The following is a 22,498-nucleotide window of genomic DNA, read 5'->3' on the forward strand; positions in this document are numbered from 1 at the left end:
GAAAAAATTTGTTTTTTTATTGTTTTTTTTTTTTATTATCAAAACTCAAACAATGGTAACGCAGAATGAGTGAACGCGAGAGAAACAAATTTTTCGTACCTTATACATTAAAGTGTTTATTTACAGAATAGGAGCGACCACATACAGTATTGTTTGTTTTTTTTTTAATCCATACTAATATAGTGCAATTATTATTCATTTTCTGTTAATCAATGATAACGTCGTTTATCATTATTAATTCCTGATAATGATAATAATTAATAATATAATAATGATAATAATAATAACGTACTGAGCGCAAGCAACGCAAACTATTTCTTTCGGATACGAATATTTTCTGCAAAAATCGCAGATCGTCGAAAAGTTTTTCTAACTGTTTTTCTCCTCAGGGGACAAAGACGATCGGCTGAACGAACACAGGGCATGATCGAGAAAAGAAATCGAAATATATTTTCGATCAATCGCACTCGCGGATCATAATAATACACGAGGCATTTCGTGCAATACTTTTTCCCGAAAAAATGTTCCTCAAATTATTCTTCAAATATTCATCAACATTGGAATAAAATTTGAAGCACCATTTGGAAAGTGTAAGCGAAATTTTCTGCTCCTTGAAAACCGATACGGAAAATATAGTTCGCAAAATTATTGTGTGAATTAAGCATTTTTCGAAAAATTAGGAAATGGAAAAAATGATGGACGAAATTGACGGCACGAAATGCCTCATATACATCTCATATGTATTCTTCTGAGTCTGTTCATGATTTATATATATATCTATGTATCATAAGCTTGGGTAGAGGATTGAGGAGAATAGAGGGAAAGGGGTTGAGGTAATAATATTATTTTACTTACACTTAGAAAATAACATTGTTAACATATATAATTAACTTTATCATTCAAATATTATCCGTTATTCATCATTTAAAATTATTATTTCATTCGTCCACCTGGCCTATGTTTTCCTCTCTAAACCTCGTGTTACTTTGTGTTATTAATAATAATAATTATTATTATAATAATGAATTTTATCTCATTTCTCTTCAGCTTCTTTATGTTCTTCATTTTTCGACAAATTTTTTCATCGCTATACGTAATAATTACGGAATACACCCTCTTATAAAATATGATTTCATTACAATTATTATTTTCGCTTAAAAAGTAGACAGTTTTGTTGTTGTTCTTTTATTCATATTGTTAGTTAATTTTTTTGTTCCTTATTCTTCTTGTTTTTTTTTTCTTCTTTTTTTTTCCATTCGTTCACCGAGTTATTAATGAGCCGCGGTGGGTGCGCTATTTTGATGTGGAAAATCTTCTCGAATCACATGAATCGGATTGAAAAACCCAAAGGCGAGTAGTTTTTCGCTTTTGGTGGTGCTGTAAACAGCGAAGAATCGATTTCGTTTTATTATTATTTTTTATTTTATTTTCGACAAAACGCTCGGGCGCTCAAATGGCTCGTTTTTCACTCATTTATTCTCCACCCACTCCGGACAATTAATTACTAGCTAACAATGATTTTTTCAATATTTTTTCCCTTCGCTTTTTGTTCCGCCGCCTTCGCAACGTAATTTTGTAATCTGCGTGGTGAAGATTTTCCAACAGAGCAATCGACGCGTTTCTCTTCCTCCGCTCCTCTTTCCACATTTTCTGTGTGCTTTTCATTCGTCGCGCTTTTAAAAAAATTCAGCTTCGCAGAAGTGGAGGAAATATGTAAAAAAATGAAAAAAGGGAGGATGGGCTGAGATAATAAAAATGTGCGCGAACAATTTGGATGAAAAAATGAATATTTTCGTTTCGTTTGAAATGAATTATTGGCCTGACTTCATAGAATGAGGGAAAAGACAGGAAATTACTAAAAAGACCCCTGCCAACACAGTTTTTGTGCTTTCATTTGTTATTCGAGATTCTTCACCGAGGAAGCAAGGCAATGGAACGATTTTTTGGCTCGTTGCGGAACTGACCGTCATGTTTCGAAAAACGGTGGAGAACGAAAAAAGCAGCGTCAATATTCCACGGTTATTATTTCCACCAAAGAAAATTCGTCCACGCGCGTATTGCGCATGCGCGCACTTTGTGCGTTTGCTCCATTGCTCGTGCGCACGCGACAGCGACGGTTCGATCTATCGCGCTTGCGCTCATGACGGACGAGCTTTTGGAACGCTTTCGACGACGAGCTATTTATACAAAATTCAAATAAAAGAGGGAGGAAAGGAGAGAGAGAAAGCGACTAAACTTCTTTAAATCATTCAATAAACGATCCACCGATTTCGGAGTTCAACAAAAGATTGTACGAATGAAGATCGACCCAGCAAACAAATGGTAGATTTTATTATTTTTCCACGCTTCCGGTGCTAATTTTTTCCACATGTATTGCTAAAATTATGATTATTTTTATCATTATCATTGTAAAAGTGTTGATAACGATGGAGGGGAGGGGGGGGGGGGGGGGGGGGAGAGGAAAGGGGAGGAAAATGAGTGCAACGAATCGCAAGGATTCGTAAACGATAAATAGTGTGCAATATCGGAATGTAACAGAACGGATCGACAATTAAAAACGAGACCCGTGATAGATTCTTTAACACCAACGAAATGATTCGTTTTCATTCTGTTTTATTATATATACTTATTTATATATATATATATATATCATTTAAACCAGAAACTTGAAGAGAAAATTTGGCGGTTATTCGAGCCTGAAATAAACGTAATTTCTAACATTTACGAAAAAATGTATAATTTCGTTTTCTTTCATTCTGTTGATGATTTTAGGAAAAGTGAAATATTTGATAAACGAAAAAAATACAGAAGAGGGGGATGAGAGATGCAAGGATCAGACGGAAATTTTCGTACGAAATTTGCTGTACCTTACGTAGTATTAATATGGCAGTATCGGCGTGATATTTGACTTTTTTTTCTTTCTTTTCCCCCTCGTTTTTTGTTTACCAATGTTCTTTTCAAACCGTCTTTTATCTTTTTCACCCATTTTATCGGCCCTCCGTTCATTTTTATTTTATCAGCGAATCTTGATTTTGTAAATCGCCTTGTGGTTGGGCACGGTTGATTGTTCGATAACAATGTCGTTTTTACGCGGTTTATCGATACAATCAATTTTTCTTTCAATTCATGTTTCTTGCTTCTCCTCTTACTTTCTCATTATTACACAATAAAGTCGGAATTTACAAATATGCGCGTAGAATTAACGATTAAATATTAAACCTACTGATATTAGGTACAGAGTGAGAACAACACAATGAGAGAACGTATATTAATCCTGGGCCAACGACTATTCGTTTGCCGATTGTAAATTCGTCGAATGAAAAAAATAACAACAAATAATCGAGGGATATCTAGGAGGATAAAATTTTCACTTCAGGCGTGTCGGAATTTCGTTTGGGTTCAATTGTATCTGACCGCAAACATGCGAATAGAATTAATTACAAATATTTTGCGAAACTCGTGTGCGCTCTTTTCGAATCATATATTTTTTTTTCTCTTTTTTTTTCTTCCGAGCAAAGCATGATTCATCCCGCAATTTTTTTTTCTGCCTTTCCACTGTTTGGTGAGACTGTAAAAAATCGCAAGGGAAAGCTCGAGATTCATTGTCGCTTATTCAATTTACCCTCGAAATTTCCCATACAATTAATAATCTTCGTTTCCCAGCTTTTATAGTGCAAAACTAAATAAATAAAAAGCATTATTTTCCACTTTTGAGCACAGTATTGTTTCTGCGTTCCTTCGCGAAACCGTTCCGCACGCCATTCAGTTTTGTTTTTTTATTTTTTATTCTTACGTTTTTCGTATACGTTATTTTGCAAAGTATTGATAAACTTCGTAACGTTTAAAACAATTTTCTCGATCGTCCGTAAAAGAAAAAAGTGGGAGAAGGGGAAAAAATAACGAAGTTACAAAACGAATGGAAATTCGTTTCGAACTCGTTTTCGTGCAGGATATAGGAAAGAGAAAAAAAAAAAACAAAAAAATATCGTATAAAATACAAGGACGTCCTGAGGGAGGAAACGAGGGCGTTTTACATGATTTTCTTTTTTTTTTTCGTTTTTCGTTCGATTACGTCAAGACGTAAATATCGTTACGTACGTCCGATCATGCGATTTAACAGCGTTACATTGGTCGTTTACAACAGTATCTTTCCTTTCATCTTTTTTTACCGCATTTTCTACGTCGAGCTTGTGTCTTTAGTGTGTGAGTGTATGTGTGTGTTAAATATCTCGAGTGAAAATGTTTGTTTATCGTAAAAATCGCGACGCCGGCTCTTCTCGGATCTCAATAGGGTAATATTAATATTAATAGAGAATATACATATACGTGTGTATGTATGTATATTAATATAAATCGCGATTGTCGCTTCAGAGCAACAATATTATTTTCCGTATTGTTTTTTTTTTTTTTATATTTTTTACTGTTTTTATTATTTTCTCAGCCACGCGTCACCCCTTTCTCTCTATCCGCAGCCTTCTGTCGTCCTCCCTGTTTTTCTGCCTCTCTCTCTCTCTCTCTCTCTCTCTCTCTCTCTCTCTCTCTCTCTCTCTCTCTCTCTCTCTATTTCTCTTTTACTCTCGATGGTCGAGCGAGATTTCGGGGGTGAATATGGACGACAAAATAATATTCTCCGTTCAATCTCTATACACATTCGCACAATAGGACAATATTATCTCATGCACACAAGACGGACAGTCATTCTCCCTCGTACGCACAAAACGCTCTACGCAAATGCATCTGGAATCTTTATTCATTTTTTCCACTTTTTATTTTCCTTTCAGGCTCGCGCGACCCCGTCGCCGAAAAAAGCGTACGTATATTATTTATATATAATTAAAAAAAAAAAGAAGAAGAAAAAAAACGAAGGAAAAAAACCCGAATAGAATTACAATAGAAAACGAGATTCGGAGTTCATTGGAAGAAAGTCAAAGTGTGAGTTTTTTCAGGCATTCTTATAGGTGAAGAAAATATTTATAGAAAAATCTTCTTTTCAAGGATCAAGATAAATGGCAATATTTCTATCCTCGAGAGGTACCGTTTAAAAATATAGACGAAACGGTTCGTCGGGTCGTTCGAGTGGGTTCCAACGAGACACGACGTCAGCCGCACCTAATCGAGTGGGTGTCGCGATACTCGTGACGTACCCACTATCGAATTACCCGCACGAAGGGTCAAACAACAAATTCTCTCACTAATCGATTAATCATCATTGTAGAATTCATTAATTTAAAAAAAAAAAAAAACCATCGAGGGACAACAAAAAAGGAGTGTCGCTATCGAATCGGTCGTTGCAAACAGCTCGACGTTCGAAAGTCATTTCGAAAAAAGAATTTCATCTTTCAGTGTTGATACAGCGATGAAATACGAACTATTAGAAAGGGCGAAGAGAGAAAAAGAGAGGGAGGGAGAGAGAGAAAGAGAGAGAGAGAGAGGGAGTTTTGGAGTGCGAAAAAACGTATTTTTCTGTTGCTGCGTCCCTACCAGCTCGTAATGAATTACGAGAAATGTATATAAACCGTGAATTCTCGCACAATCCCATTCATCGATGACAAATATATTTATATTCTGTTCTTAGTCTCTTGTTCTTCTTTTTTTCCTCCCCCCTCACCGAGCTGCAGTTGTTATTTGCGAACGTGACAAAAAAAAGGGTGTCGCAAATTTCATTCTCCCTCTCGCGCGCGCTTATTTAATATTGAACTTCCGGTCAGTAACGCTCGTTGATATATTTATTCGCGTTGAATTTCGTCTCGTCCATCATCGATGGCAACGATTTATTGACCGTGAGAATTTTAACGTCAGCGAAACCGTTGCCTCAAGCGTAAAATTCACGGTTGTGATGAGGCGCACCCGGCTTCGGATACGCTTGGGCCGCTGGCGATCTTCTCGGCTCGTCCAACGCGTACGAACCTTCGTCCTTCTTACGCATCCTGTACACGATGAACATTACCACCAAAATCGCGCATAATAAACCAACCACCGCACCTCCGATAACGGCTGCAAATAAAAAAACAAACACGAAAATTAATGTCGCAGTCAACTGTACATTTTCTTGTGTTTCTTTGCAAATAATTTCTCGTTTTGTTTTTCTACCTTAAAATTTCTATGAACGAGGCAAAACTGAGCAATATTCAACGAAATTTCAAGTTAATAATTGTCATTGAAAAAGAAAGAAAAAGAAAACAAGAACAAAAAATGTTTGTAAATTGAAGAAGAAAAATCAAAGAAATTGCAGATTTCTTTTGTCACAATAATTCGAGTATTTTGAGTATTTTTCGCTTGTAACTGACCGGCCAGTACACCAGGTTGAGCGAAAAACGAACTCGCACGATCCTCGTGCTTTGGATTCATGATCAACACCTCGTGGGTGTCGTCGGTGTCTTCGTCGTCCTCGTGGTCGTTGCCACCAGGCGGTTCGATAACGTCGACCTCGTTGTCGGGTCTGCTCACCGAGTGTGTTCCGTGCGTCTCCTGTTGATGGAGCAAAAAGGACGAAAGTTTTTAGTGTGCTCGTGGAATTGAGGGGGAAGATTTGAATCCGGAGAGAATGAAAAAATTTGACAGAACAAATAAATTCTCGATGGATTCGAGTGACAAAAATTTTGTTGGAAATGTCAACTTCGCAATTTACCTGCTTCTTGATATGCGGCTCCTCGATGTAAGGAACGTTCGGTTCAACCGGTTTGCTCGGACCGGATTCTATCCTGTTGATATTGTTGAAGTCTGCAGAAGAAAAAACAGATATATTTTAAAAAGCAGCCGAAAACAAAAGAAAGTACACAAATGCAGAAAAAATATTTGATGAATCAAGCGATGAAACGAATAATTTTTGTTAACAGGAGAAAAACGAACGAGACGATTCGATGCCTTTTCACCACATTAAAATAAAAAGTATCTTCAAATTTGTCATTTATTTAACGAACGAGATTGGTGAGCGAACGACCCCTTCGCGATTACACGATCTGCTGCAGCACCCGATGCAGAGGTCACGAAATTTTTCGAGAGAGCGAGAGAAAGACCGCGAAAGAGTGGAAGAGCGGGACAAAGCCGCAGAGCGGAGCGCCGAGGATAAAACGAATTTTCAATAAAAGTAAGCCCACCAGATGAAAGATATATCCAGCCGGGGGTTCCGCATAACGCGAGGGAGGATCATGACATATGGGATTTATTTTTCAATTTGAAGTGAAAGGGGAAAAAAATATGCCCGACCAGACAGTTTTGTACCCTCGCTCTCGGATTTTGGCCTCGCGGAGCTCCATTTATATGGACCGTTTTACTCCGACTCGATACAGCTCGCGTTTCCGCTACATTTTGTTTCTTTCTGTCGCGTTAAATTATTCCGTTTTATATCGCATTTCGATAATACCAAAACCAAAACTGGTTCTTCGTAATTCTCATTTTCCAGTAATCAGACGATTGATTTTAGTGGCGACTCGTGTGCAAAAATTCCTCGATTATTCACACAAAATTTTGATGATTCCGGTCATTTAACGAAAGAGTTTTCTGTGACATTTAAAAACGACGATAGTCAGTGGACTACCGACGAATCGAGAATTCAGATTAAACGTCCTGTGCCCGCGGCAAGGAAAAATCTTTTTTCGATACACCGAGAGATAACAGAACTCCCCGGGACCGAAGTAACAGCCCTGTTTTCGTTACGATAGTCCGGGTGCCACTGGGTCCCGGCTTTATCAGATTTTTTTGGCTTTTCATCGGACTGATCAATCAGCGTTGGAAAAAACGTAAAACATTACCTTCGAAATGAAGTTTCACTGACGGATAGCCAGCCCAGTGGGAAATGATAAATGGATTATGTTCGAGCCGGTGAGCGTGATAGGATCGTTGGAGATCGATTTTTCGGGGATTGCAATGGAGTCCGTGAACTCGTACAGTTTTATACGCCCGAAAATTAACGAATACCAAAGTCTATATTTTTCATCCGCACGGTTCCGATGGAATTTTCTCTCTTTCAACGCTTTTTCGGTTAAAAGCAAATTTCCGGAATTCATTACTCCTATTTTTTGTAGGATTTATTCGTCTTTTTCATCATAAAACGCTCCATTTTTTCGCATTAATCCTGAAAGTAAGCATATCGAATATTTACCATGGCCGTCATCGCCATCCTCGTCGTCAGGACCGAGGCCACTTCCGGAAGCCTCGAGATCGTCGCGAACCTCGCCGCCCCCTCGACCCGAACCTTCCAAGGCGTCCTGATCGTCGAGGTAAAGATCGTCCGGGTAAGTGTTGTAAGTCGCACTACCCGCTGATCTTTCTTTGCTGCTCGGCTCCTTCTGAGAACAGAAAAAAACAATCGAGCTTATAAAACGAAGATTTTTCCAAATTTTCTTCATTTACGACTTTCCCTGTGCAACGAGCCAACAAATTTTTGGTGAACGAATAACGGTGGATTCAACTTTTCTTTTGTTAAATTTACTTAGTCATTTGCAGTTCAACGAATAATTCTCCCACTGGGGTCATTTCATTTTATTTTCGTGCGATTCTTTAAATTCCGGAATAAAAATTATTCTCGTTTGTAGCTAAACTGAAATCTGGCTTGATTTCGGTCGAGGGGGAAACTTCGCGAAGACTTCGCTGGTTCGTCGGGACTCGATGTTCCGAGAGGGGCGCAGATAGCTGCGAGCATGGTTTTCTTGAATTTTCAAAAAATTCTGAAAAAAATGAAATCTTTTCTCGAAAAATGAGGTGAGAGAAAAAGGTTTGAAAATCGGGAAAGGACGGGAATTCGGAGGAAAAAATGCTGGAACGTCAGTGGTTGGCGACGAGCCAGGAAATGGTCTGGGTCGAGTCGACATGCGTGAGGATATAAACGCGGGTCGATAGAACCGGAGCTTACGACGCAATACGCAAAAAGTTTGAGTTTCAAAAGCAACATCGTCGAATCAAATATTATCGAAATAATCGATAAAGTTGAATGAAAGCGTTGAAACTTTGGGGAGGGAACGAGAGAGCTACGAGATATCTTAGGGACTTTCGAAACGGGCAAGGAATTCGTGAAATTCATGCACAGCTGCTTCATCGTCGAGGCAACCTGCTGGGCGAGGGGTAGTTTAGCGTGCGCGCGCGCTCTACGCGACTTTTCCTTTCGGAACATTCGAGAAGGTCCTGCGTATTTCCTTATCCTAATATTTTGCTCTAACCTTCGAAGGAGCGAGAAAAGAAGCAGTAAACGAAGCGAGTTTTAAAGGTACGAAAAAGAATGAAGAGCGAGAGTTTTCGTGTCCTTACCTGCGAGGAAAAACCGGCCGCCAGTTGACGGGGGCGAAATTTTCAGGAGTCAGGAAAAATCGATAGCAAACTCGAGCCACGAATTCGCAACGACGACAGAGATTTCCTCTTGTTTTTTTCAGTTCTATCGCTTTTTTCCTTTTTAACGAACGATTGTCAACTCGATCAAGCCGGGACCGGAAGAGGAGGAGAGAGATCGTACGTAAGCTGTTGTACGCTTTTGGGCTCGGGGGTGACTGCACCAGGGTAGTACGGGAACGGACCACCAGACGGCGGCAGCCGAGAATATCAACCCCCTCCTGACAACCCCCTGCGAGCCGTGCCAGGAGCGTACGGAATATCCTGGCGCGCCCTACTTCACTATTTTCCATCGCGCTTGTTACTGCTTTTCAACACGATTTCCGACAAAATTCCTCCGAAAGAAAGAAAAAAGGGAGGAAAACCAAAACAAACGAATAAAATCGATATTTCAAAGAAACGAAAAAGTTCAAGATACTTCGCGCACGAAACGATTTTCTTAAAAAAGTCTTGAAATTTACAGAATCCAAACGGGTAGTCGACTCGCACGCATATCAAATTTCAAAGGGTTTAAATATGAAGAAAAATACACCCAGAGTTATAGGGACTGCGTAAAAAATCGTTCATCTTTCCGTATAACGAATATATGGAAGTTTATGAAAAACGTGCACAATAAAAATGAAGTAAGTTATGAAGGTTTGGGAAAAAATTCGAGACGATTGTCTTACCAGTAACGAAGATATATTGCGTTAAAGATTGAACGATCTCACATTTGCTTATTTCAGCATTTTTTTCTTCTTTGCCCGGCCCATTCCTGTCATAGCCTTCTGTCTTTTTATTAATACTTTTTTTCTTCGCATCCTCTGTGTTTTCCCTCTGCGTTTTCTACCCAAAAAATTGTAGTATTTTCGCCAGGGACGAATTAAATTTGGGGTTCGGTCAGTGACTAATCGCCGATTAATTAATGGTCCGTAATTTCATACGCCAAAAGACGAGTTGAAAAAATTTATTTACAATTTCGAATTGATAACTCTGACGTTAATTTAAAGTGATGATATCTTTAATTAGGGAGTAAAAATCGATCCAATTTAGACACCCATAAAATACGATCCTTCGGGCATGATTTGCCTTGGGAAATTTTTGCAATTCTCATCTTCCCCTCGTGACAATGAGGGCGAAAAAAAGCTCAAGAAATATTGGATACTTCGTTGAATCATATTCTACGGACTCAGCGATTTCTCTTCAGCGTGAGTCTCTTCAGTCAATTTAAGAGGAATTTATCGCAATCCCAATTGAAACCAGCTCAAAACGCTCCATATCCACGTGAGAAAAGAGTTTCCTGCTAGAATAATAGTGTGGGAGCAAAAAAGTGAGCGACACACTCGACAGATAAATTAGGAAAAGAGATGAAGCTGCTTATAGGATGAAACGATTCGATCTCACCGTTTGGGCGTATATGCCCCGAGCTTTTTCCAATTCATCGTACGTTCGTGTGATTGAGCGAACGAGAGATACGAGCCTGTCAAATACAAATTAGCCGATCGAGAAACGCACTCGAAAAATAGAACAATTCCCATTTGCAGCTAAATCTTCTTCATCAATGAGTTTTTCTCTTCTACTTTTTCATCAGGCAATACATTGCTTTCGTTTCTCATGCCGTGGATGAATCTGAATCTCAAATATTTCGCGACTGGAGACCTACTCGTGGCTTCTCTGCCGGTTTTACACGAATATAATAAAGCTCCGGCGGAGTTATGTTCGCGTATTTCACGGTGGCTGGCTTTGAATTTCTGCTGGTCTCATGAGTATTCGTGAGAATATTACACACCGGTACGTATGCAGACGGAGCGAGGGGCGCGTTCGAGTTTCATGCAACCTCCGACGAAGGACGAGTCGATAATGGAATTGTTAATCCCTCTTTAGTCGAGATTCGAAGGGTGGAATTTGGCAAAAAAAACACCTCGAGATTAAATTAATTGTTGAATAATATATTTGAATTCCGACGAGGCAAATTGAGAGGCGCGCGCGGTATTTCGGTCCGCCGACCGGCGACGAGATTCAATCAACTTTTTGCGCTCGCTCCCGAGAACTTTAACGCGGTCAAGTCTTCTCGAACGCACGAAAATGTGTTTTAATCTTTCAAGTGTTGGATCAACCATGTTGATTGTCGCGCGTTATCGGAAGCGTCTCATTTTGTGCATTCTTTCGTTCGAGGGCATCAATTATTCGACGATTCAATCGATAATCGCCAATTTATCTCGCTCGATTATTGAATCACCATCGAACGTCCAAGTGCAACGGCGCCGTTGTCACGGAAGGGGTCGAACAAAAGCGCAGAATTATATTTTGTAGCCGCGGTAGCATGCGAGAATTTGACGTATATTTTCACTCCATTGACCGGCTTAATTCAATCCCGAAATCGTGAATATTTCTACCGAAAACAAATAACCGAACGTTCCGAAATTGGAAGTTGATAACCTAAGCGAGAGTCACGTGACGGAAAAACGTCCTCTCGCCACAAAGGATACGCCAAATATGTACTCCAAAGACCGAAACTAAGAGAAACAAGTATCAACGGGAGAATCGAGGGAGCGAAGTGAATCGTTTTTATGGCACATGTGTCGCTTTAAATACATATTTCACGTGTTTCCTTCTGTAAGAGAGAAAAGGTTTGACGAGAGGTCGAGTGTAGTTGCGATTAAAATGGAATATTATCGCGAAAGCGAAAGGAATATATTTCACCATTATCGAGTGTCATCTTTTGACCAGGAATCCATTTTTTTATCCCCGAGCGTGGGAGGTAGCTGAAGGATAGTATTTTGCAATCGACAAGTAAGCTGATTTTCACATTTGAATCAAACGAATATAGTATCTCGGGGACAGTGTACGCGTACTTGATTGCAGCATCAATTGGAAGAGCAGTAATAAGAATTGTTCTATCCACCATAGCAAAAAGTACCCTTTATTCAAAAGACTCGAGACTCTTTTTCTCTGTAAGCAGAGTAAAAAATGTTTTCGGTCGCTTCAAATGTTTATGTTGTTAAGTATGCTCGGGTAACCCTTGAAAAACCGTTTTTATGGTGAAATGTCACGTGTATTTATCACAGAATTAACCATGCTGACAGTGAAAATTTGTGATTTACAATAAATTTGCACTCATCGGTAAGTGCTAGTCTGACACGACGAATAATAACACTCGAAAACAAAACGAAATATAGTTCTGACGTGCATCACTCTTCGCGCTATTTAAGCTGTTCAGAATTGAATGGAAAAATGATTGAAAAATAATATTGGAATTTGATCGAAGAGTCAGCACGTTTAGTTTCAGTTTGAGCAAAAAGAAAGATGAAAAAATGCGGAATTCGAGTGCTAACTAAGTTTGACGCCACTTCGTGCCACGGAGCAGAGGCGCCGCGGCGTTCTTTTCCTCCTTTTTTTGTTTAATCTTGACGCGGCTTTTGGTATTACTAAAGCAGCTCTGCGTGTGTGCACTTCCGCCTCCTAATTCCGCACTCAAGATGCCGACGAGAGGCTTGGCTTTGTTCGGTTCTCTCATCCGTTCACGCGCGCGCGCGGGGAGCTACAAAACGCTCGAAGCAAGTCCATGGGGTATCCGCCACATGAAGGGGAGAAATTGAGGAAACTGGAGAAAAGAAAAAGAGAGAAACATGCAGACGGAGAGAAAGCGGAAGGGAACGTTTGAATCTCCCAAATTTGCCTGCATTAGACATTCAATTTGATGGTTTGGCTTAGGAACAAGGCAAATTTCAGTTTAATCTTGCGAAACTCTTGTTATCAGTTTGCTCCCAAAGCGATTCATAGTCGAAAAGACAATGCATTAACGCTCAAGCATTTAAACAAAAATATGTGACGCTCAAGTTTCGTTGAACTCCGTAACGCTGCAGACTTCAGTGTCGTGAAAAATATCACCAACAGGATAACCATTGACCAGTGGAAGTTGAACGTTTATGTAATAGTTATCGTGAAACTACGAATTGTAAATTAGGGAGCAGGAAATGAGTGGGAGAATTACACATTTTTTTTCTCAAATGATGCTGAAAATTTCGAAGATATTTGGGACTTTGATGGCGTTTGAACAAGGACGCTCGAGTCTGCAAAGTTGGAATCGAGGGGAAGAACGAAAACAATAATCGTCTGCAATATTCCAGTTTTTATTATTTCTTTCTCTCATTCGCAATTCGTAGCTTTTCAACTCATACAAATGGCTCGTCGTGTGAAAAATTGGAGAATTACGAAGCCTTTTATTCCTTCGTTTCGTTGGACTCTGACGCTGCGATTTTCAACGAGTGCGAACAGGGCTTCGATGAATTTGGTTATTCAAACCTAATAATCTTATCGAGTAAAATGCTCTTTATCGAATAATTTTTAGAACCCAGGGGACCGAGGAAAATGGAGTTCCCATTTTCTCCGGTTTCTCTTGATCTCACTGTTTCTGATGTATGACGAAAGTTGGAGAGGACACAGAGGGTGGCTCTCGTCGCGAGGAGGGCGAAAGGAGGTGGAGAAAAAGCTCGCCTCGGATGCCGAGGGAAAAGGAAAAAAGTAGCGAGTCTTGCCACGGCCGAGATGTGACACTTGGCCTTAATAAGGCTTCGATCGTACCGAAAGCCTTCCACGCCTTTTCCCATCTTCTTGCCGCTGCTCCGCGCGGGCTCCGATATCTCCCTGCCTCTGTGCTGCTTTCACGCGAAAATTCACAAGCCGCTCTCACACGTTCGCGTTTCTCCTTTCTTCTATCAGCCTCGCGAAGCCACTCGAGGAATTCCCGAATTTGCTTGCGTTGCTCTGTCCTTGAAGCTTTTGAGCCTTTCCCCGCCTCGAGGGAGATATCCGCGGGTAACGAATCGAGTCTGACAAAACTCGAAGGCTGAGTAATTAGTCCGTTGGGTTTCGTATAATTACAAAAAAACTGGAGCGATCCTCATTAGAAATGTGAGAAAAAAATAAAGAAAAAAGAAAAAAAAAATTCATTGTTATCGTGAAATTTCCAAAATAATAATTATTCGCATTGAACCTCTTCCGGTTAACGAGTTGATATTCGTGAGAAATGCTGCCTGCTCCTGGAACAAGGCTGCTTCAGCTTTCCTACGAACCTGATAATTGGCCTTCGACATGATACGTCAATTATTTGAGCGAAGTCATTACGCTAGAATATCGATCGTTAGTCGATCGAATGCTCGTCCCTGCGACGAGGAGGCTAGAGAACGAGTAATCCCAACTCGAAGTCAATTAACCCTCGACTAGGACCCTTAACCTCGCTTTGTCCGATAGGAATCCGGTTCCCTTCGTTTCCCGTATTCCAAACTGGTTGTGCAGCTTCGTCGCAGTTGCGAAATCCGAATGAAAAGTACAAAGAGCGACTTTGACTCTCATTTTCAAGGTGGCGACCCTTCCTTTGAACTTTATTTACGAAATGAAAACGCGAGTGATGAAAAAACCCGAAGAAATAGTCAGCTTCGACGTGAACGCACTCGGTCGGTTCGGACTCGCGACGAAGCCGTCGACGTGGCGGATCGAAATGTCGCCGGTATAAACGAGAGCAAAAGCCAAGGAGGGAGGATGCGTGTCAATCTTCGGAGCAGCTTAATCGGCCCTCGTGGTGTCGAAGATCTCACTCGCTCATTAAACACATCGTAGATCGATAGGTCGAAGGTTAAGGAATTTCAGCCGGGATGAATCCAGGCCCGAGGATGAGAACGCTCCGTGTCCTCCCGTCCACGAGGAATGCACTTCCGTAGAATCTTGACGCACCAGACACGTGGCCGCGAGGCTGCCTCATATCATTTTTCCTGCAACGCCCACGAGGTGCATCCAGCGGCTGGCGGTGGCTGCCGCGTCTGCATTCCCTTGATGGACGACGATCTTCGATAATCTAATACGCGCCTGCAGCGGGCTAATATTCGAGGGGATATTTTCCGACCATTAAAAGTGTCCGCGCACATGCTTACGGGTTGAATAGACGAGCTCGAAATTCCGATATTTCCCAAGGGAATTCTGATGAGGAGGGAGCGGATTAGACCGCGAGTATGCACGGTCGATAACAGCGGAGGAAAAGGACCGAGAAATGTGTCAAAATAGAGAGATATAATTTCCGATAACTGCGTTGGCGAATCTGCCTTATTTAGAGTTATGAAAAATCGCATTTGGCTGAATTCGTCGTACTTTCCTCGGCCGGCGAGTTGAGACAATTTTAATCCGGCCCCCTCCTGGTCCTGGATCGATAAAAGTCTATTTTTCGTAAGCGCGGAATATGAGGAGAATCTGCGGTGAACTGCTCTGGGCAACCGCGGAGCCTCGGGCAACGTTGAAATCCACGGGAACGGAGCAGGCTACGAGCTATTTGTAAACATACTTTTGTGGCAACAATTACGTTATCACGGTGGTGAAAAAAGTTTGTGCAGGCGAATTTATGGGAGCGGGGGAGAAGAAAGCGCGAGATAAAATTTCGCGTGACACGATAATCCACGATCAGCGAGGGGCAAAGTTTACCGTTTCTTGGGAGCATAAAGGGTATATAATAAGGTGAATGAGGGAGCAGGGATGAGAAATTTAACACAGCCCCGTTCTTGTGGCCGAAGGCTTTGGCGAGATTCGCCGCTAATAATTTATGTCGAACCGGCGGGGCCGGATCCGGGCGAAAAGCCAGCCATGAATTCAGCCCCGCATCAGCTCTCTCCTCCAATGGATTACAGGAATTCCTCTTGGATCAGAATTTAAAGGATTTCGAAGGAAAATAAAAGAGAGAAAGAGTCTGCTGATAAAAATAGTGGAATGAAAGGGAAGCTGGGCGGGTGCGCGTGAGATTTTTCCTGCTTTCAATAAGAAAGATTTACCACCGTTGAACTCTCTTAACCGAGAATAAGCATCGGCTTGATTGAGATTGAGTGAAAAATTGACGGAACAACAGCTGCGTATTGAATTGTCGAACGCGATTGCGAGCCTCGCGAGTTCGCCATGCGATTTTTAATCAGAGAGAATAATCCGGATGAGAAAGTGAAGCGGATAAAGGGGAGGAAAAAATCGAAAAAATTGCTGCAATTCTGAGCCTCAGTTGCGAAATCCTCAGCTGCGTACCGATGCACGCCGCTGGAACAAAAGAGCCGAAGAAGGAGAAAAGGGAATAAAAATTGGGAAAATATCCACCCCGGGGCAATATTCATTATCGGGGAAAAAGTGGCGGAGCATCGCCAGTGGGAATTTCCAATGTAAAGTCAATCATAAATATAACGAAAAAGGTGCTTCCTCCCAGTGTGCTTTTCCTCCCTGGAGTCATTCACCGAAAGCTGGTTAAATTAATCAATTTTATTCGCCAGCGTATAGATAAGCGTGCATAGTGTCCGGGGCCATTAAAACAACTGTATTTCTCTCGGCCTTTGTTATTGAAAATCCTCTGTGCGGCAAAGCTCTTTCGGCGCGAGCTTCAAAAAAGTTTGTTTATATCTCGGTGAGTTTTTCCAAAAAGAAACAAGAAAGGAATTGGGAAGGAAAAATGTTGCGATTATACGACAGCGCACAGTTGGAGGAAAAAAAAATGTTTCGTTAATTGCTGGTTTTTGTGCGTTTGCAACGAACACTGAGGAAGTTGTTTCCTCTCGAGACGAAGGGGGGGGGGGGGGGGGGCAAGGGGCGAAAAATAAGAAGAAAATAAGAGAAAAGACGAACAAGGGAATAAGGAAAGAGGTAGGAAACGACGAAGAATTGTCGAGAATTGAAGAGCACAAGATTTCCTGTCCTCCTCCCTTTCTCTCATTCTTTCTCTCTTGAGAGACGAAAATGCTGAGACGAGGCGAGCGTCTCCGCGAAGGTCTACGAGAGTGTAAGTTTACATCTCGAAAAGCGATACAGACATACTCGGCTCGTGAAGCTTTTCGAGGGAGGTTGAGCCGGGGAGGGTTGTCAGCTTTTCCCCTTGTCATCCCCTCGGAGCCTCGCTTTCTCCGGCTGTCGACTTCCGGGGCCAGCGGGGAGTGAGAACGGGGTGGGCGCAGGGGTTGTGAATCAATACAAGGGCCACTGCCGGCCGCCGACACTAAACCGCCCTTCACCCCGCAGGGCTGAGTTCTGTACACTCCGCATCGTCGAAACAGACACTGCGATACACACACTCGCGCACGCAGGCATTCCCGTACCGGTTGCCGTGCTCCGTGTGCCTCTCTCGGTTGGTTGAACCGTCAGCGTGTCGCGGGAAACCGACAAAGAAAAAGGGAGCCAAGCCTCAACCTCCTCAGACCCCTTTTTTCACCAAGACAGTGGAAATGGCATAAAAACGAGAGTGAACGAGTTGAAAAGAACCCAAAAGTATTCTTGCCCCGTGAGCTCTCCTGAGAAACAAGACTTTCGTAAACTCGTACAACAGTCCGATTGAATCTTCATACATATAATTAAAACAAATTTGATCATCTCGTTCGAAAACGAATCGACGATTTCTCCAATATTTTCAACAGAACCTTCGCAATCATTAGTTTCCTTCAAACGACTTGTTACTTTCATTTAGGAATGAAATTCAATTGAATTTATCTCCAGAATTCAACCGAAGACAGGGCCAACGACACGACGCTGAAGTTTGCAACGTTGAGGTTCAACGAAATGAACGAAAAAAATATTTATAATTCATTATTTTTTTATTTCACGAATTATTGATGTCGCTTGAAATATGACGAATTGGAAATTCGGCAGGGAACGAGATTGGAGATTTACTGGAATTATTTGAGAGTTTTTTTAGACCATTTCGTTGGACTCCAACGTTGGAAACTTCAGCGTCATCCAACGACAAGAGTTCGGGAGCACCGATCACACCCGTTTGAATCTTCGCTAAACAATGCCGATGAGCCCCAGCAACTGTTGGGAGATTTTTACAAAATAAAAACGAATAATCGCTCGCTCCGTAATCATCCTAGGAAACAAACCGCGCGTGCCCTGGAGCCACCGCGAAAGACTCGAAAGACTCTTTCCTTTCCTGCAGTACAAAATCGAATCAGTTATAATTTCCCCTGCGCTCTGTTGTCTTGCAAGGAAACACAAATACAATGAAACATGCGGAGAGGGGGCAGAAAGAATCGTAAATCCTTGTATTATTTGAGTGAGAGAAGTGCACAGGAGAGAAGGGGTCGGAGTAAAAAGGTGTGTACCCACGAGCAGTATATCAATCTTGCCGTAGGTGTACATACACGTAAGCACGGTCTAAAGGTCCCTCTTTCTATTGGGATATCGATTGCCCCGGAGTATCGAAGCAAACAAAAAAGTACGATAAAATAAAAATAACAACGAGAACGAAAATAAAGAGAGGATGAAAGTAAGACACGCGAGGGGCGAGAGCAGGCGAGGGAGAAGAGAGAAGGCGAGGGGAGAGTCGAAGAACGTACTGAAATATGAAGACGCGTGGAATACGCTCGATCTTAGGCGTGTGTGTGCACACGTATAGGCAAAGAAAAGAAAAGATTTCAACGATTTTATTTCAAACGATTTCCTTTCCCTTCGCCGATCGGCTTGTGCATCGTTCCCAGGAGAGAGAAACAGATTGATACGTTTATATATATAGGAGAAAAAATCTATATATATTGTACATAAAAATGTCGAGAGCGCGTCGATTCTTTATTGCCATGACGAATATACTTGTCGATATTTCTGTTCTCGATATATTGAGAGTTCAGATTGTTTTTATGCACCACAATTCCCCCATAAATGTACCCCAAATCGATTGCATTGGATGTGGCAAATATAACTCGGTGCTGTTAATCCAAACGAAATAGATATGGAGAGAAACGATCGAGTTGACAGAAAAGTGGAGCCATATTGTCCTCGCGGTACGATGGTGAAAAAAGCGACGATTTTCAGATATCGGTAACTTTTAATTCACTTTAAAACCAGCAGGAGGCAACCTCACAGATGTTCGTTGACGATAGAAATCTTTCGAGCGAAATTCCTTGACAGGCTCGATGACCAAGGGTCATTTCGATGTCCGAATTCCCAAAAAAATCGCATTACCTCGAACGTCAAAGAGTAACGTCATTCTCTCGGAGTTTTCCCATCAGCGTTTTCAAGAAGCCTGGAATTCCGAGCGTTAATAGCCGGGCGAACGAGTTCCGTGTGTGCACGCTCGCCGCGCGGTGGTTGCTTCGTCGAAAGTGAGCCGCTCGAGTTTTTAGAGACGGGCGAGAGGGCGGAGCATGCGAGAAGCGAGGGGGGAGTTGTCTAGTCAGAGTTTGGCCACACACAGACAATGGATCGATTCGTTTGAAGCTTCGGTGCGTTGCGCGTTTGCAATAGTACGGGAAACCTGTGACGAGGGATTTTTGGTGTTGGTCGCGAGCGGACTTTTTCCTCCTGAGAATGAATGACTCTCTGTACACCGAGAGGAAGTAGAATGAGGAGAAGCAGAAAGCCGGAGGCTCGTGGCGAGAAGCTCGCGGTGTGACCATTTCCCTTTGGCAAAAACGTGTAGCGTGGAAATACGTTGAGCTGTGAATTATTTTCCCGAAAGTGGCGTAACGGCAGCATTATAAAAGCGGCAGGGAGGAGAGAGAGGAAAGGAGAATCGCGGCTCTGTCTTGCGGGAGTGGAGAACGCGAGCTCCGCTGACACGCCGAAGACGCAGCAATTACTTCGACGCGTCTTCCCCTCGGCCGTTTTGAGGGGTATTCCGGGATCGAGGGTGGCCTCGGGAACGCGATTATCTCGGGCATTAAGCTCCGGCGCGCCGTGTCTTTGCCCTTCGTCGAAAGCCGACGACTCTCCTGCTCCTTTACCCCTGCTCTGATCCAGCCTCCATTCCGACGCACCCTTTCCTTTTATCGGGCAAAAACAATCGAAATATTCAGCCAAATACAATGGGGGCTCCCGGAGTTGTATGAAAGCAGGGCGGAAAAACCGCGATAAAAAGAGCTGCGCGAGCGAGCCATGAAAAAAGCGGACAACTCCGATAAAAGCCGAGAGAATTAAAAGTCCCGAGAGCCGAGGAGCCCGGTGAAATGAGGCGTGAGCCAATGGATCGCCCAACAATGGAGAACTTAATGCACCGGAATGTTACGATTTCAAAACTTCATCCTTTTGTTTTCCAAAGCAAACCCTCGTAATCCCTCGGATTCGTCCAACGATTATCATCCATCTAATTACCTCGTGAAGGATAACAAACAACGATGAATGTCTGAAGTAATGAAAATCGTTCGTTGATATCGTTGATATCCCGTGGATTGTTCTTCCCCCCTGAAAGAAGTATTTCTGAACTTCGGCGTGTGTCAAAATTATGGCAGCTATCGATCGTCCGGATCGCCTGATTTATGGGGCACCCGGCACACACGAAGAGTCTGCCTCCGGCGTGTGTTTGACGCGAGGTAGATACGAGCGCGGACAGCGATCGACCGAGATTTGGGATTCTGGGCCAACGCGCAAAAGTCACGATTATACACGGAAAGAAAAGAAGACACTTCTCTTTCTTCCGCGGCTCACGCTCCGGACGGGGAGCGTTTGGCAGTGAAACGTTCCGGCGACAGCTGTCCGGTCCCGATTGCCACGTAAAGGGTCTCCGCTTCCCTCGTTTTCTCTCCTCCTCTCTCGCACACGCTGCTGCCTGGACGGAGTCTCGAAACGAGCCTTTTCTCGACGTCGCCGAAGTTTCTTCCCCTCCGGGGATTCATTCTTCGACGACGTCGATTGTACACGACGGAATGGAGTCGAGAACGCGAGGCGATGGAGAACCTGAGGCGGGGCGCGGGAGACTTTGAAAATCCAAAAGGGGCGTTAAACCTAATCGATACGGGGCTCCCGGATCCGGAATTCAACTTCGAATCGTCTTTTCATACACGAACGAAGCAAAAGTGCCTGCGGATTGACCATCCTCGTGCATCTGAATTCTCCTTTCTGTGCGCACGCATATACAACAAGTGCCGATAGGCAAGCGCATTTACTTTGATGAGGAAAGGAATAAAATGGATTAGCAATTAAAAAGAAGCTGTGATAGTTTCACGTTATTTTTATAAAATCAAATTTATCATTTTCTTTATCGTCACGTCATAATAACTTAACTCAATAAATAATAACTATTCGAATTCTTTCACAACTTTAGACCTTTCTTTTCGACATCTTTCACTATCATTTTTCACCACCGCTCTCGTGCAAACAATGCTCGTCCAAAATGCAATAAAGAAACTTGACTCGATTTATTATAAGGCGAAAAGAAATGTAACTGCGAACTTTTGGATCGTCGAGAAGCTCACATAAAGCCGAAGAGCCAACACTGTATCGCTGATCAAGAAAGATAAATTTGTAACATTCCAGAGGTATTTGTGTACGCGCGCGTGTACGTATTTGTACCCGAGGACGAAGCTTGCCGATCAAACGACGCAGTACCGACGAGTTCGAATCTTCGAATTCCAGCTAGAGACAGCTGCGTCCTACGTATACCAACACGCGCAGCTATTTCTCGGTCTGTGGACTTTGTGAAGGGAGGGACTTGCTCGATTTACTGAAAAATATGGCCTCCCGTGGACGAGGCACGGGGGGAAAATAATCTCGAGATTCCGGCGATATAATGCGGCGCCATCGGAGATCTTGATGCCGGAAGGTGCACCGATCGTTAGTTCCGACGATCCTGGCGCATTTTCGAGTACGAATGATAAAGCTCAGCGGACACGGATGATCAGAGTCGGCGAAGCTGGGAAAGGGGAAAAGACGGCGGGAAGGCGGCGAATAAAAAGACACGAGAATTGAAATGAACGAGCAATTTTATTTCCTGCTTGAAAAATAGTTTGCATATCGCAAGGACGGAGGCCTGACGCCGGAGCAGGAAGCGCGTTTTAACGGAAATTAGAGCGCGCGATGCAATTTGCACGAGTGCGAAACTCGGAGGCGGCTTTTCTCGAGAATAAAAATAGCGTGTAATGCAAAACGTAAGAGGAGAAGGAACAGTGTCGCGAGGAGGCGCGGCGGCGGCTGGTGTCACGGAGAGAAGCTCGCGCGCGTTTTGTCGTCGCGTCTTGAAAGAGGCAGGAGAAAGAAAACGGGTCGCGCGCGCGGCTCGCGGAGGGAGGCTTAAGTGGGTCACAGCGCGAGTGAGATATCAGATTAAATTCCACGACGCGTCATAACGCGGAGCGACCATTACCGAATCCAAGCCGCGCGGGTTTTCCAGCGCTAACGCCTAGCCACGTAAGTACGCGAGGGTGTTTGTGTGAGATTGCGATGCGTAACGAGGCCATTAGAGTGCACGGACACGTTACCG

The 22,498-nt window shown here is 42.7% G+C and overlaps 1 protein-coding gene across 1 annotated transcript in view; it reads right to left on the reverse strand.

Moving 5' to 3' along the window:
• Positions 1 to 89: 89 nt before the first annotated feature.
• Positions 90 to 22,498, reverse strand: part of LOC122416211 (syndecan-like) — an 80,762-nt gene continuing 58,353 nt past the window's right edge. Inside the window, exons 2-5 of the mRNA XM_043428965.1 lie at positions 8,102 to 8,288; positions 6,629 to 6,720; positions 6,288 to 6,468; positions 90 to 5,994 (exon numbers count right to left, since the gene is read on the reverse strand). Of these exons, the coding sequence (XP_043284900.1) occupies positions 5,813 to 5,994; positions 6,288 to 6,468; positions 6,629 to 6,720; positions 8,102 to 8,288 (642 nt within the window). The 3' untranslated portion in view covers positions 90 to 5,812. The remainder of the gene's footprint in view (positions 5,995 to 6,287; positions 6,469 to 6,628; positions 6,721 to 8,101; positions 8,289 to 22,498) is intronic.

Source organism: Venturia canescens, chromosome 9, assembly GCF_019457755.1.
Source record: "Venturia canescens isolate UGA chromosome 9, ASM1945775v1, whole genome shotgun sequence".
Taxonomy (NCBI): domain Eukaryota; kingdom Metazoa; phylum Arthropoda; class Insecta; order Hymenoptera; family Ichneumonidae; genus Venturia; species Venturia canescens.